Source organism: Magallana gigas, chromosome 8 (assembly GCF_963853765.1).
Source record: "Magallana gigas chromosome 8, xbMagGiga1.1, whole genome shotgun sequence".
Lineage (NCBI taxonomy): Eukaryota > Metazoa > Mollusca > Bivalvia > Ostreida > Ostreidae > Magallana > Magallana gigas.
Window position 1 is genome coordinate 1,100,145 of NC_088860.1, and position 16,789 is coordinate 1,116,933.

At 33.5% G+C, this 16,789-nt stretch overlaps 1 protein-coding gene across 1 annotated transcript; it reads left to right on the forward strand.

Moving 5' to 3' along the window:
* The first annotated feature begins 5,899 nt into the window (after positions 1-5,899).
* Positions 5,900-9,976, forward strand: LOC105324081 (zinc finger protein 2). Its single transcript, XM_034474718.2, has 2 exons — positions 5,900-6,060; positions 8,994-9,976. Exons 1-2 carry the CDS (start codon positions 6,017-6,019, stop codon positions 9,829-9,831), a joined length of 882 nt encoding a protein of 293 aa, XP_034330609.2. The 5' UTR covers positions 5,900-6,016; the 3' UTR covers positions 9,832-9,976.
* Positions 9,977-16,789: the final 6,813 nt, after the last annotated feature.

Below are 16,789 nucleotides of genomic sequence, written 5' to 3' on the forward strand. Positions count from 1 at the left end.
GTCCACATATCAAACGTTAATTTGATTTTATAACAACGAGCTGCCGGCGGTAGCAGCAATTAACGGCCGTTTGAAGACAAAAACACAGCGCACACAGGGCTCTACTTCATGGCTTATCAATAGTTATATGCATGTATGTAATTTTAATGAATCTTTCATTGCCTACCGACACGAGCACGACGACATTGATCGGCGTTTGAAGTACACAGAGAAAGGTTTTCGTGGGATGAGGCGGGATCTGGGTCCGTATAAAGGGAACAGAATCGCCCGCGGAAAATCCGGCCGCTGGGTGAAAGATAAAAACAGAACAAGGCCGAGCGCTCATTCATCGGCGAGTTTGATCGTGATTGGGGGTTGACGCTGAAAGAGTTCGACATTTCAGTGAAAACAGAGGACGTGGATCAGAGATGGAACAAAAGTCACCCCTAACACAATTTCCTCCAATCTCCTTGTAATTGTATCGATATAGCGCAATTATAGATTCATTTCTTCGATAAGAGGGGAAAAGTGTTGACTGAATCAGAACTAAATTATTGGTATAAATATAAAGTGCCCCGTGTGCGGCTGAAGTCCTGGAACCGTCTCAGATGCCGAGGTCGATAGCAACCTTAATCTGCTGGCGTAATCGCGCTCTGAAAGGTACGGGACAAGGCGCGGGAAACAACCCGTGAAAAGCGCCGCCTCGCGGACTCGTGCGGCGGGTAAGATGTCGGGAAACCACTGTGACTATTTGTAGATTTATCACATAAGGAAGCGGTTATGGCACGCTTCTGAAAATCCCATTAATCGATTGTTTTTGTTCGCAGACAAAATTTACAGTTAAAATGAAATTTAAGATAGTAGTTTTCTGGATGAACTTATTAATAACACGACTTTCATCGAATGGATGCATGTTGTCAGCCATTGTCGTCACTCGGTGTTCCGATTAATTGGTTTTATGAAAATGATGGCCAGTTACTGTATCGAATAACATTAGCAGATCAACACTGAAATGAAACAAATTGTCTTTGAATCGTTAAAAAGGTATGCTATTGCTACACGGCTTAGAAATTTGCTGACAATATTTCTAGTATTCGTGTCAATGTATCGAATTAAATAATAAATAATGTATCAACTTTAATAATGACTTTAACTGATTCAGCATTTAGTTATAACTTTTATTCCAACTGTGATTATTGAATGATAAACCTATGATAAACCTATGATAAACCTATGATAAACCTATGCAAGCTCCCAGAGGAAAGACCAATGGTTTTGTCTGGGCAAAATTTCCTTCGGAATACAATGTGAAATTCATATTTCTCTGAAAATAAAAAATTTTGCTTGACAAACGATCTCTTAATTTTGAATTCTTCACAATAGACAATCGCTAGAGTTTTAGAGGTTTTTCCATTTCTTTTGTTGATTTCGTTTAAGTCTTGCTGTACATACCTAGATTATTTTGGTCATCGATTAAGCCCGAGTTGCTCTGAGAATGCCGATTAAGAGTTAAAATTCCTTTCGCAAATAATATATTTTCTGCGTCCATTGAAATTAAATGTTTTAAGCTCATAGCTGTGTTGATACCAAATGTTGTGATTTTTCCGGGAATCGATTGTTTCTGTCAAAGGGAATTCCTCAGTTAACTTGTAGAAATGACTATCAGTGACAAAACAGCAAAAGCAAATAAAAAGCCAAAAAAAGTATTTATAAGATCTGGGATAAAAGGTATATATGATGAAATCAAAACTAAAGAGTAAAAATGAAACACATTAAAATAAATTTTATTGTTCCTTGAGTATGACTCGTACACGTCACCGGATGAACAGGTGCGTGGCTAAAAGTTCTCACTCAGTGAGCTCAGATCGCGGCTCCAGTCTTGGTTTGAGACCCCATAATTCACTATAACTGATTTTTATGATATATCATAAGTAATATTTCTTTAACTTAAACTGTCTTTTGTTGCATACATCGTAAGACATACTCTGTCTCGGGGTGCATAATTCACGACGAACTACACTTTACATACATAAAGTAATATCCTGCTGACTCATGTCTGACTACATGTTACATGTAAATACAGTACAGCTTTTCTGTATGGTAACCGTGTCATAGAGTGTAAACAACCCCGCGCCAACACACACATACCAGCATCACGGCTCCATGACACATCCTTACCCGGCAACCTTACACCCCAATTTACGCCGGCACCCACCATACACCCGGGGTCAAGTTTGATGCCCAAGACATTCTCCAAAGTTGATTTTTACGTTGCTCGTTTCAATAAACCTGAAAGGTAACTTCTGGTTTTATGTGCGGGAGGGGGACTCTGGAGCGAGGTGAAACCGAGTCTGATGCCATCAAAATGTCAGCTGGGATGACGATTCTTAATTTCGCCATTGTTTGAGACAATCTTGGTGATTCGGCGAGGTAGATTTGAACCGTAAAAACCTCAAAGAAATTCAATTCCTTCCCTCTTTATTGGCGTTTTATAGACTTTTTACGACTGATAGGCTGAAATTAAATATGTGATATAAGAAATAGATGAAAAATGTCAAAAAATTCTTGCTTATCATAAAACATTTTGATGACAAATAGAGTGAGGTCGGATCACTGCGATTTTTACATTATTCACTCCGGAAACTTAATTCATAAATTTTTAAATTAAAGTCGTAAACTAGAAAAAACTCTGACAACTTAAATCACTCTAAATGTTGCAGCAGTCCGTGTACCAAGGATCTGGTACTGATTTGGCGATCGAATGTCGTACTTTTTCCACCGGCTCAAATAGTTTTTTGTAGTTCTCATATTCGAAAAACTATTCAATATAGTTTTTGAAACTAACACTAATATTTGACAAATTATGCCAATAGAAAGGCAGCGTCTCTGCCAACAAACGATGTCTCTATTTCACACTATATAAAGAGATTTAAAAAAGTTGTATGGATTTCGGAATATTTTATTGTATTCAATTGTTTTGTATCATTTCATATATTTGAGAAAATTTTGAAATATGATAACTGATATCTCTCTAATCATTAAATTTTTTATTTTATCCGATTTGTAATTTTATTTAATCATAAGACTAGATCCATTAATTTTTTTTGGTGAAAAGTGTACCCGATTTATACTGTGCTTATTATATCTTTTAACCTATTTTAATCATTTCGCTCTTTATTTTCATTGAAATTTTCAATGATTAGTAAATTTAAGATATATTAAAAAAACTAATTAAAATGTATTGTAAAAAGTCACATACTTCGGAAATGAAGGAGTTGTGTTAGTGCTGAATTGCAGTTGAAAAAAAGAAACCGGGATAAATAATATACCGATATTCACCACAAAGAGAAAACGAACACGTATGTATGTCTCTGATCTAAACGTTGAGAGCTTCTTCATTTAAACAACTTAATATCAACAAACACACGAAGATCAAAATCTGGAAGCAGTGAAATCTTATGTCCAAGCTTTAAAATACAATGGACAAACGAAGACTTCAGTGTATTAGGAATTAAATTTAACTCAAGTCTTACTAATATTACAGAAATAAACTTTGAACCAAAACGTGCATCGATTATCAAGAAATAAATAACTGGAATAAAAGACAGTTGACTCCTTTAGGAAAAATAACGGTCATTAAATCCCTTTTATTGCCCAAATTGGCCCATCTGTTTATAACTTTACCTACACCCTCTAAACAGTGGATAACAAAACTTGAAAAACTGTTTTTTCAATTTATTTGGAATGAAAAAAATGATATGGTATCAAGAACATTATTAGTTCAGAAATATGCTGATGGGGGACTCCAAATGGTACACTTAGAATCATATATCAAATCACTCAAATTATCATGGTTCAGAAGAATTTTACAATCTACAGATGATCTACTGAATACTTTATTTGGTGTATTCACAAAAAGCACTGTCTCAAAATGTTTGCAGATGGGATCTGATTACTCAAGAAATATTTCAAAAAATAATTCATAACTTTTTTTTGCAAAGAATCATTACTGGCATTTAGTGAATACATTGACATAGTACAAAAATCATCAAATATACAACAGGCCCCAGTGTGGTTTAACCACCAGATAAAAATGGATAGAAAATCAATATTTTTTGAAACACTGTATAAAAAGGGGTTTATATATGTATCTGACTTTTTAAATGAAGATGGAGAGTTTATCCAGCTCAATCAATGATTTCAATATAAATTTACCATTCACCATTATACTTGGACTTAAAAGAGTCCTTTGTTAATTTGTGAACAATGTTAATGAATGGGATAAAACGTTGCCTATTTTGCCAAGATACATTTCTAATCTTATCAAAAGCAACAAAGATGTATATAATGTGTTTATAAGTAACTATAATACATGAAGAAAAATGAAAAACTTTATTTAACCTAGATGACTCATTCTGTTGGAAAGCAATATATAAAGCACTTTTTAAATGCACAAAAGACAGTAAGCTGCTATGGCTGGAATATTGAATACTTCACCGAATTCTAGGAACAAATACGTATTTATTCAATTGTAAAATAACTAACAACAACAAATGTAATTTATGCACACCTGTTTTTTTTTTTACTGTAATAAGAGTAAACAACTGTGGATACAGTTGGAATACTTAATATCAGTCTATTGTCACTTCAATGTCCATTTTTCATTGTGTGAAATCATGTTTGGTTATACAAGATAAACAAATGATATTCTTAATTTAATGATTTTGTTAACAAAGAAATACATATTTTACAAATCAAGAAAAAGCTCAAGCCTTTATATCAGTGAACTCAAAAATTCAATATATTCATATTATTTGATAGAGAAAAAAAGTATATGCTACTCAAATGATGTAAGATAAATTCACTATAAGATGGGTATGCTTGATAACTTTATTTCATCACTTGAAAAATGTATTGCTCTTTAATTAGTTACTTTTTTTGTTGTTCAATTTTTCTCCTCATTTTATCATCCTAACACAATGGAAATATTTTCAAAATGATAACTACTAGACTTCGTACATTTTGAATGTGTGTGTGTGTGTGAATGAGTGTGTATATGTTTGTCTCTTCGTGTTTTGTTCAATAATTAATAAAATGTGAAAAAACCCCAAAACAAACACACAATAGTGATGCTAATGTCAGTAATGATAGCAATATTTTTGTTTACAATTGAGATTGACACACTTAACGTAAACAGTTAACACAATATATGTGTTCATCATTTTAAGAAATGAGACTCCATTTAAAATGAAAACAAGTTGATATATCATTAACATTTGTTAACCTATATTTGTTTAATTTACTTTACTTTATAATTTACTTTATATGTAAATCGTAAAATTATCTTCTTTATTTACTTCTTTTCTAACAAAAGGAAATAAAGAAATATAAAATTTGAATATAAAAATGATTTGTTTTATTCAGCTTGGTTTATCATTTTACGAGAGAGAGAGAGAGAGAGAGAGAGAGAGAGAGAGAGAGAGAGAGAGAGAGAGGAATTAAAAATGAAATTGACTATTTTAAAAAGAAAAACAATCAAAACATTTCTCCACTGATCAGTTGAGCTGATTAGATAAGTAGAACGACTACTTCCTACAGTTTTTGAGATGGTTGCATTTCCGTGCTTGTATCGGGACTTTGTCAAACGTTCGTTACAGCGCCGGCAACAGAAACTCAGCTACATTTACAAATTCAGTAAAAATCAGATTAATATTTTCCCCAAAATCTCGGACGGTTGAATTAAGCCACAGAAATAATAATGTTGTTTGGTCATGGACGCACTGGAACGTGAAAAGCCACCATCGTCAAGAGGACGCCCATTTCACTTCATAGTCTGTCAACCGGAACTTGTCTCATCAGCATAAATTACAAAACACAATCTGATTGGATGTTGCTTTCAAAATCATTCCAAATCCAATTTTAGTGTCCCGTAACGCTAAAATTGACGGCGGACAGAGATTATTCGTAAGTGGTCGAGATTAGATAATAAGAGGATCAAAGTCGGGGTATCTGGATTCTGCATGCTAGGACCGTTACCATGGAGAATAGTGTTCCGGGTTTTCGGAATATTACCCCTCTAAGGTAAGCTTTTATCTTATACCTCATGTTACCTGTATTTAAGACTTAAATCGTGTAATGTAAAGCCTAAAATTTCTTGTCAGAATTTGCTTCAAGAAATGTGTTGAAAAATATAGTTAATCCTATGCAAAAAATATTTCATGATCTTAAGAGGCTTTACGGCATAATGCAGTCATCAAGCTCCCCCGCTATTTCGCAGCAACTAAAATTATGATAAGAGTTATGATTAGAATATTGTTAATTGAATCGCTTAATGTATTATCTAACAGTATTCGTCTGAGATAAAAATAAAATGTGCTCCTAAGTTGTTTACTAAATGCAGGCATATCTTGAATATCTAAATTTTGAGATGTTTTTTGAAAAAAAAAATCATGAATTTTATTCGAACTCGTACAGTAAACGGAGGATCGCTGACAAAAATAAATAGACAGGTGAACGAGTTTGAATGTAAATATTACTTTGTATGTTTGTATATGCTATAACAAATAATTCTGAATATCGTATAATTTATATGGAAAAATACTAAATAGTCAGATCTTTTATTTCTAATAAATTGTAAAACTATTAAAGAAAGCCTAACATGTAGTAAATAAAACCAAATAATAAAAAAAAAGGATTTAGTTAGCCAACAATTGTTTTAAATTTTTTTTTAAACATTTTATGTTTTAATTTGTACAAAGCAACCACAGTTATTCTTTGCAAATAGCAACTATTTGTTAAGATCATTAATTAGAAAGTTGAATTCATTCTTTAAAGTTTTTATTAATATAAGATAAAACCAATGATTTTTATAAAAAACCGGTATTCAAAATATGTAGATGATTACAAGAAATACTTGTTATACATTTTTTAATTAAATACTTCTAGTACAATTAATTCACTTCTAAATAAGTGAATAATTTCAATTATAAATTTTATAATTCAGAATGCATAAATTTATGTATAAACTATAAATAGAGAACACAGATTATCCACCCGTATATTGAGCTGATTTCTGTCTGTTTGTTTACAAACTTGAAAGACGAGTGTAATACACGCCTTTGGATCATTGTACGGAAGATTTTGATGCACCACAAATGCGTAATCTAACGATAATCACCAACTGTAAAAAATTTAAAAATATATATATATATATATATATATATATATATATATATATATATATATATATATATATATATATATATATATATATATATATATATATATATATATATATACACACACACACACATACAGGACTTTGATCAAATAAAATGCCTTTTTTTCTTGTTACGTTTCATCAATTTAATTTGGTTTTTTCAAATATTCAAATCGTCGTATGCAAGAGTTTTAGCTACTTAGCAAGATTCTACACTATTATTTATGTATAAGAACACCTCTATTTGGCAAATAAGATATTGCAAAATTATTATACTTAATCTTTCAAAACCATAAGACACGTGCTTTGAGGCTACTTTATAAATACAAGAAACTAATTTCATTCCAACCAGGAAGATTGATACCCACAAAGTCCGTGGTTCTGTAGGAATGTATGTGTATTGATGTCTTCTATTGTCTGTGTAATGTGTGCTGGGCGTGTGTAGGAGTATATGGGTGTAAACTCTGTAACATGACGTTATAGGGCTGTAAACCACATCTACAATCTCGGTAATCTAACGAAATAAACACAAACAAAACACGAAACAACTGTCACCCACTGAACAATGTCATCACACAACGGTCACACTACCCGCTACACTGAACCTACACATATTTTTATTTTGATTTGGATTTATTATATTGTATTTTGGTCCCCATAGCTGTGGATAAAATTCTTTTGACATTTGATTGTGAAAAATAGGATTTCCACTTTTGTTTTCATAAGCCGGATTTACACGAAATTAAAGAAAAAATAACTAAAACTGCATATGGGCAATTTTTTTTTATGTATCACAAAAAACGAGAGAAACGTAAAAAGAACCGAAAAAAATTCTTCTTAAACTAAGACAGTTTGCCAAAAAATAAGTATAAAGAAGTGAAAAATTATGATTTGAGAGAATACATTACATTCGAAGTATCACATCACAAAAATAGCATTAAAAATCTGTTGTAAAAATGAAATCAAATAAATGGCCGTCCATTTATCAATACATCTTCCCGCAAATTGGCTTGTTTATTTAACGGTGAAATGAACACTGATTTCAACAAATTGCCAAGCATCATCTGCAGCCATTAGGAACATCAGTCCAATTAGATCCGTCACGGGTTTTAGTGGGAGCCTGGTTAGTAGGGAAATTCCCGGTGCAGGCTCCGTAACACAGGACTCGTATTATTCCATCATTACTCAAGAGATTTAGGCTCTTCAATGGGGCGGAAAATGTGAGGTTTATACGAGTTTTGTCATAAAATACCAACCAACTTGGACGAGTCGTTTTATGGCCGCTTGTTTTGAGTGCTTTTTATCGATTATGCTTCATTTTCACTAAAATTTGAGAAAATAATGAACACTCCGAAATCTGACATCACCGCGTAATAAAACATCCTATTGGTGTTTACATCTATTGGTCTTAGCAGGTTTATTGTCCGTTTATCGCTGAATTACATTCTGACAAAATATATTCCCTTCTCTCGCTGGGTAGAGCGGTTTGTATCTACATCTCCTTATTACATAGGATGGCGTTCAGAAGACGGTTTGATGCGTGCTCCGTAACGCTCCTACAAATTTTACTACTTCCGTGATCGGTGACGTCAAAGTGTAATAAATGCAGTCAACGTACATCAAATACTTATGTCTATGTAATAAACACAAATAAAATATATTCAAAATAGCCAGATTCTCATTTATGCTAATATTCATTCAATACATTCATTATCTGAATGCCCCGTGAAATGAAATGAATTACGGCAGTGGAAAATTCTTTGAATAACAACCATCAACATTGTTCTCTTTCCAGGCCAATACCAACCTACACCCTCACATCCTACAGACAAACAGACAATGACAGCAAAAGCAGCACCAAAGACGGCAAACTGTTCCAGCCGTGGAAATCAGAAGTCGGGCATTCCCAGCCGATAAAACCGGAACCAAGGGCCGTGTTTCCCCACTACATAAACCCCCACCCCGCGGACATCCTCAACTACTACAAGGAGCACTGGAAGTTTCTCCAAGCCTCGCTTTCGTTTGCGGCAACAAAACCAGCAGCGCCATCTTTGGTGGACCCGGAATCATTCCATTCCAGTCGACAACTTCCGCCCGAGCGCGTACAAAGTTTTCCGTCGTCTGCCTCCAACCTGGTCGACCTTCAAAACACAGTCATAGCTGGGCGGAAGCTGTTCCCCTGTCCACAGTGCCGTTACACCACGGACCGGCGGAACAACCTCAAGAGACACCTACTAACCATGCACCAGCAGTCCTCCAAACTTTTGGAATGCTGCGGGATTGTGTTTGGTACCAAGGCTTCTTTACGTGAACACTCCATGATTTTTCATTCCCATGGTTACGTGTGCTTATATTGTGGTAGGCGATTTTGTAGAAAAGCTCTATTGAAGCGACATCTGTCGGTTCACAACGGGAAAAAGGACTTCCGGTGTCATCTGTGCGATTACGCAACTAGTCACAAAAGTAATCTGGAGCGACACAGGAAGGTGCACGTGCGACAGACTAACTCGGACAGCTCAAGCGAAACCCGATCCTCAGCAGACGACAGTTCGTTTACTCCGGAACAGTCATATGTCGCCGACTCCTCGTCAGCAGAAACATCAGATGAAGAAATTGATGTCAGTTCGGACTAAATTACAGAAATAAAATCATTTTTTTTAAATTTTCAAATCATTGATATCATACTAGATATATTTTATTCAAATAATTTATATAAAAATAAGCAAATATTTAATATTTTTTGTTTTGAAATGTTATTTTTTTTTATTTCATGTTTACCACACCACTATGACGTGGTCAAATGTTTGTAGATATTTTTAGTGTCATATTTGAAACATAATATATATGTATATGAATTCAGTACAGAGTTAATGCATTCCTTTTTAGATTACAATAAAACTTTTCCTGATACATTACAATCTATGATTCCATCACCTGTCTTTGCCTGGGCTATAGGCACGTGAGATTTGGGCAGGGAGAATGTATGCTGTGTGTGTGGGAGTGTGTTGGATGACAGAGAATCATGTCTGTGGTTAGTTGTTAAATACATTTTTCCTCATCTTTCTCGTAATGTCTTGCACTCACGCCATTTTAGCCACAATCCAGCTCTGAGGGCGTTGACCAAAACTATTTTATTTTTGAGGAGAGATACGCAATAAAATTTGAAGAAAAAAGTTGATCTCTTTCTTCTTTCTACATTTGTCAGTAAACAAAGTAAAAAATGAAACATACACTATTCTAGCTTGATTTGCTTTTCAAAAACGTTTTTCACAAGAATTATTTGAAATGATGACATGCGATATCCTTTAAAAGAATTGTGATTTAAATCTGGCGTTGTAATAGTTAAATATAAAACGAAATGAAAGTCTTATTTAAAAATAAATCTAATAAAAAACATTTAATTGATTTAAATTTAAAAGTAAAAAACAGATTACAAACAAACAAAAAATAAATAAAAACCAACTCTTCATTCTTACACAAATAACATATCACTTATCTTTCACAAAAGAAGATATATTGCCTGCATTTAAAATTTTTGAGTTATTTTTTTTTCAAGCTCTATATCTTCATGCATCCCTACACAATATTTTTTTTGTAATTCTTTAGATATTGTCATTCAACTCTAGTCTTGACTATTAAATAAAATTCTTTATTGACTTACATTTAAATTAAAAAGAAGTTATATATTGATAAAAGAAGTAACATAATTTACTACATCGATTTCAGAAAAACATGCTGAATATCTTTGAAAAAGCAAAGCATCCAGTCATTTTCTTTCCAGAAGGACATACTACATACATTTTAATTAAACAGTTCTTAATGACAGGTTGTTTATTTACTAAAAAGTTTATTCGGAAGAAATACATTGCAGGTGTCTTACATGTATGAGTTAATCTCTCTTTACATGTCAATTAAGTATTGTTGTCTGTTCTTGAATCAAAAATTGACAGCTAAAGTTAAATATTCGCTACATTTTGTAAAAGATGGTGAGACAAATATCAGAAAAATACCCGGTATGTACAAAAGAAAAACCAATGCTTGTTTTCGGGATTTACCGTACATTTATATACACTAAATTTATTTATCCAATTTGGGATCCCGATAAGCTGTAGAGATCAAGAACCAAAAAAAAAAAAAAAAAAAAAACCAAAGAAGGAAAGATAAAGAAGGGTCCAAAGGAATCAAGGATATATAGAACAACAGGATATTACAATGGGAGCAATGCTTATTTTTACGACAACATATTTCTAATAAATAGTAAACAGTGTATATGCAACTGTCCTAGCCCAGATCTTAGGGCAAAGTTGCTGCTTTACATTGAACCATAAATCTAGTTAAAAATCTAAGATTAAGATTTTCACCACCTTAATATTGGTACATTGGTCTAATGCAAAATTTAGATTTCTTTTAAATTCGGTAGATAAAATATCATACCCCGAACCATATACTGTGGAATCATTAGGTTTCGAGGTGGTTCAATTTTGTTTGAATTCGTGAGTACCTCTCATTCACGAATTTAAAACATCCTACACGAATAAATAAATTACAGTTGTAAAGTCTATTTCCTTTTGTAGGTATAATATAATAGACGAAACTACGTCCCTACAAACCTGTAAATTTTAAGCAATTCACGAAAATTGGCATCCACGAATATTAATGATTCCACAGTACATGTAGATTAGTGTGGTCAGTAGTGTGATAAAAATCATTTAAAACAGTTTTAACTGATAGATATAATGTAAGGCTTTTTTAAAAGTTTGATATCGGTTTTTATTGTTAATTTGTTACAAGAATAGCCTTTAGAACCAGCGAGAGTTCTCTCAGCATTAATTGTAATGTCAAAATGTTTGTATTGTTGAACGGGTGGGATGGTCGTGGCCATTTTTAGACTATTTGTATCTCCTAAAAAAAGAGCTCTGAATAAAGATGAACATTCAGGTTTTAAGGTAAAAGCATATGAAATTTCTGATAAACAACAAAATTTTAGAGTAAAAAAAATGTGGAATTTCTCTTTACTAAATAAAAGTATAGAGCTTAAAAATCATTTTTAACAATGTCAGGTAGATCTGTTTGTTGACCATCCATCCTCCTTGACCTATTCGATTTTATTTACTCGGATTATAAGTGATTGGAGTTGTTTTCAGGTCCATAAAAAACTTTACCTTTTTTTATGTATATAGTAATATTAAGCCAAAACAAATAGACACTAACCCCCCCCCCCCTCCTCCAAATTAGAAAAAAAAACCAGTTGTTATATTTGTTGTTGATGTATAACAAATGACTCAAATCGGTACTGTTCAGGGTTTTCTTTTATCATATAAAAATAAATGATTAAACTTGATAAGGATTAGTTATTTTGTTGGGGTTAAAATACTTATATTTGTAATTTGTAAAATACTTATATATATTATATAAGAATCCTAACTGCGATTTTATTTTTAACAGAATTTGTTTTGATATGTATTTAGCAAAGGTCAATAAATTATGTCACATTAGTTATGACATGTGATTTAGAAACTACACACCGTGCCGTGTGTAACAAGCGTCCAATGACCATAGCTTACTGACCGGACGACAGTTTGCAAGCATCTGAAACCAAATAAAAGGACCTCAAAAAGTGACTGAAATATGTAACAGCTATAAGTCGCACTCTGTCATTTTTCATATCCCGCACTTATTAGCACGTAGCCACTGTGGGTCGCCATTTGCAAAACACCGCCGAGCGAACTTTGCGTGAGTTTTACAACTTTAATAAACTTCTCCTCGAGTATTATTTATCGATATCAGTAGTGAGATCAATAGAGAGAAGCTCCAATTAAATCCTCATCCATTTCTTACACGATATTTTTACATGCAGATAATTCGCGCTTCGTAGTTTAGAACGCAAAGTAACCCGTATAAACAATGGCGCTAATCGTCGCGTGATCGTCGGGTGCGTTCAGCGCGGGTTCACGGCACATAGTGGCTGTATATTAATTGTTATCAGGTCAAACAACTGTAATTCTAACTTTGATATCAATGACAAGAGAGAGGGGCTACCCAATAAACACCTGGCCAAGCTTCATATAAATTTCATTTTATATCACAAAAAGTTTCCTGGGTGCAAATTTGATGATTTTTTCGGACGAAAGTTGCACGACAAGGGAATATCGGTCTCGAGTTTTCAACTTCCTTAAAAAAATAGTTCCTCTGTTAATATCACTGACAGTGTATTGATACATCTGATAAACTATGAACAAATGAAAATTTACGTCCATTATACTGTTATATCGTTTCTGGGATACAAAAGGTTAAAACACGCTCAAGTGAACAAAAAATAATTATTAGTCCCCTACCGGTTTCACCGGAGGGGACTATAGCTTTCCTCTGCGTCCGTCAGTCCGTCCGTCTGTCTGTCCCACTTTAGTTTTCCACACTTTTTTTTCTTTATGCATTTTAGGAATAATATGAAACTTGCTGAACAGCTTCAAAATGTCAAACTACAGATCAAGTTTACACTTTTGTAGCGTCTGATTGACATATTTTCGAGAAAATTAATTTTTTATATTCCAATTTTTTAATGTTCGGGTTCGTTATCGGGTTCGGTGTGTATTGAATAAACGAGGCCAGTATGTAAATCAGTAATAATATTGTGCGTTACTTGTACCATTCCTTTTATCATTTCTAACAAACAAATAAATTCTGTAAGGTAGTGTTAAGCATTGTGTTGTAAATTTAATCGGCAGGTTGTTTTTTTGTATTATTACAATCGGGTTCGTTGTCGGCTTGGGCTGTTTAACTGTTTGGTTTGATTCGGGGTACAGAAGACGGTAAGAAATGATATTGTGCATAACAGTGCATTGTTTTCAAAAATTTTTACCAGCGAATACATAATAGACTTGGCGAAATTACTGGAGATAAAATATAGAGTATTATTTAACCTATTTTGTATTTAATTTCTACATCAACTATATAGTTTTAATTTCCTCTGTTCTTTTATCTCTGATTAAAGCATGACATCTCGTTTACAATAGCTCTGAAATAGTTGTGTGCTTGAAAGCTTTCATAGAATAATACAAACCGGTAGGGGACGTGTATTGCTTATGCAATACTCTCAGAATGCTTGTTTATCAAGATACGCATTTTCCCATTTAAATCTGTCGATAAAATTATGATTCTCATGACTTGTTCAGTTTTTGGAGCTTGTTTTCAAAACAAAAAAAATGTTTTCATAAAAATTCTACAGAAAACCTTAGATAAGAACATCTCAGGAGTTTACACATTTGCATGTCTAGGATACAGTCAAAGAGACGATTAAACTACCTAAATAATTTCTCTTTGTACATGCAAGTTGCAGTGAATTAGTTGATGGCTGCTTTAGTTACAGCACTTAAAGTAAATTGTATTACGCTAACAATCGTTAATCTGACTATCCAAATCTCAACAAGAACTGAAGACATATACCATTTTCTTCACGTTTCTGTTCACCCTTGAAATAACGGTCTTTACTTCGAGCATCTTATAGATTTGCAAATTTAGGAATGTTTGGGAGATAAAGAGAGTTTCAGTAAACAACCCAATGAAATAGCAATCTTAGGACAATGCACCCCCATAAAAGGCCTCTGCGACTTAATTGAAGAGTAAGAAACCATATGAAATGCGATTTATTATTACTGCCCAATCAAATTCTATTTGTAGTGACATTATAACTTGACAATCAGCACCGACCACGGCCATTTTATTTTCAAACACCTGTGCCACCCGGAGAGAAAATTTTTATCGAGCTTGCGCGAAAAATGAAGAGTTAAAGGAAACTCGCGGAGCGCTTCTTGATCTGGCTCAGTAAAACGTTTAATTGTTATTTTGGTATTCATGCTGTTGCCGGCTGATAATTATATACCCTCGCCCCTCGGTGAGAATCGGGCGTGATCCTAATGACGGGTTCGTTTTAATTCAAAGCAATTGACACTTAAATTAATGTGCATGCCTGAAGGATGTTAAAGTTTAGAACTACTATTGACTTTAAGATCGCCAAGGTGGTTAAGATAGCGTGGTGGCTCAGAATGGAGTCACCCAGAGAATGTACAGCGGGGACGGTAATGTCCAAGAAACCATTGCATGGAATAACACCTCGTACACGTCACAATGCGTACAAAAACCGTGTTTAGGATTCCCATATTTACTTCATAATTCTATAAAATGTACTGTAATTAAGGATACAGTAATTTTGCACTATAATTGTTTAGAGCTTTTTGTTTCAGATATAAGTTTGTTTGCTTTTATTTTTTTGGCCCCTCAAATAAAAATTAAAAAAAAACACAAAAACCCCCCCAAAAAAACACCCAATATTTTACTACATATGGCATCGGGTAAGAAATTAGGAAATAATTTGAGTTTTATCAAGACAAATAAATTATGAGAAAATAGTGATATGCTTTGGAATATTCATAATAGAAATGATATTTTTGTCATGTTTTTATTTTGAATTTTGAATGGCAAGTAGATAACAAATTTACAACATGTAAAGTTGTCATGTTGTAAAATTTGTACTTATTGCCACCAGGTTAATTCAAAATTAACAACATGACATTTTTACCAACTGAACAACCTTGTTTTCCCAAAAAACCTAAACATTTTTGTATTTCTCACTGTAACGTGTCTGGCCGATTACTTTAACATTGTCTATTGCCACATTTCTGTTTTACAACCACTAATGTTTGGTTGTCCTAATTATGAAGCGAGGAACTTCTTCTGTTCTGTCATATTGACGATCGGCTGATGATGGGGTGTGATTTCGGTTTACCAGATCCCCAGAAAATGCGACTCAAAGAACAATGCAAATCAAGTTTATTACCCAAGAAAATAACATGAACATCAGAGAAAAAAACCGCCGGAAATTTTAATGCTTCGTTACAAATGCTGACGAAATTTAAAGCGCACGGTTTATTGCAATTAAATATTGGTTTATGTTGAATAATATCGTCCTTGCATCCTCTTGCTGCACGTGGAAAAAGACACAAAGTCTTCCAGGACGCGCAGTTCCTCGCTAACTGTAATTTAAAATGCAGAAAAAGAGTTAATTAAAATATTTTTGATCATTGTTACATTTTAAAAGAAAACGTTGTATTTGCAATTTTCGTATCAAGTAAAATACAGACTGTGCCGCCGCTCGGAAGAAAGGAATGAACTATTCCGGAATTCGCCTCGGAATTAAACTAACAACGTCTGTGGTAATTTAATGTAGCGTTTTAAATAACAATAAAAGTCATACAAGCAGACCAGTTGATAAAACGAAAAATCTCTCGTCCTTTCTTTTGTGTTGACAGCCGGCTGTGAACACAGTTCTACGGAATTGCGGTGCACTTCCTTTTTATAGAAGTTGAGCGTTTGTAAATGGCGGAGACGAGGCAGTTAGCTCTCCCACTGTTCTTTAATTTAAGATAGTTCATACACACTATCAAAGTGTCTCCAAAATTCATTATACATGTAACAAGGCCGTCATTCTGGAATCCACGTTCTCATCGAGTTAAATATGATTAATGTTATAATTTATAACTTTTTGATTAAAACGGACGCCTCTTAAGTTTTATTCATTTCATAAACAATAGCTTC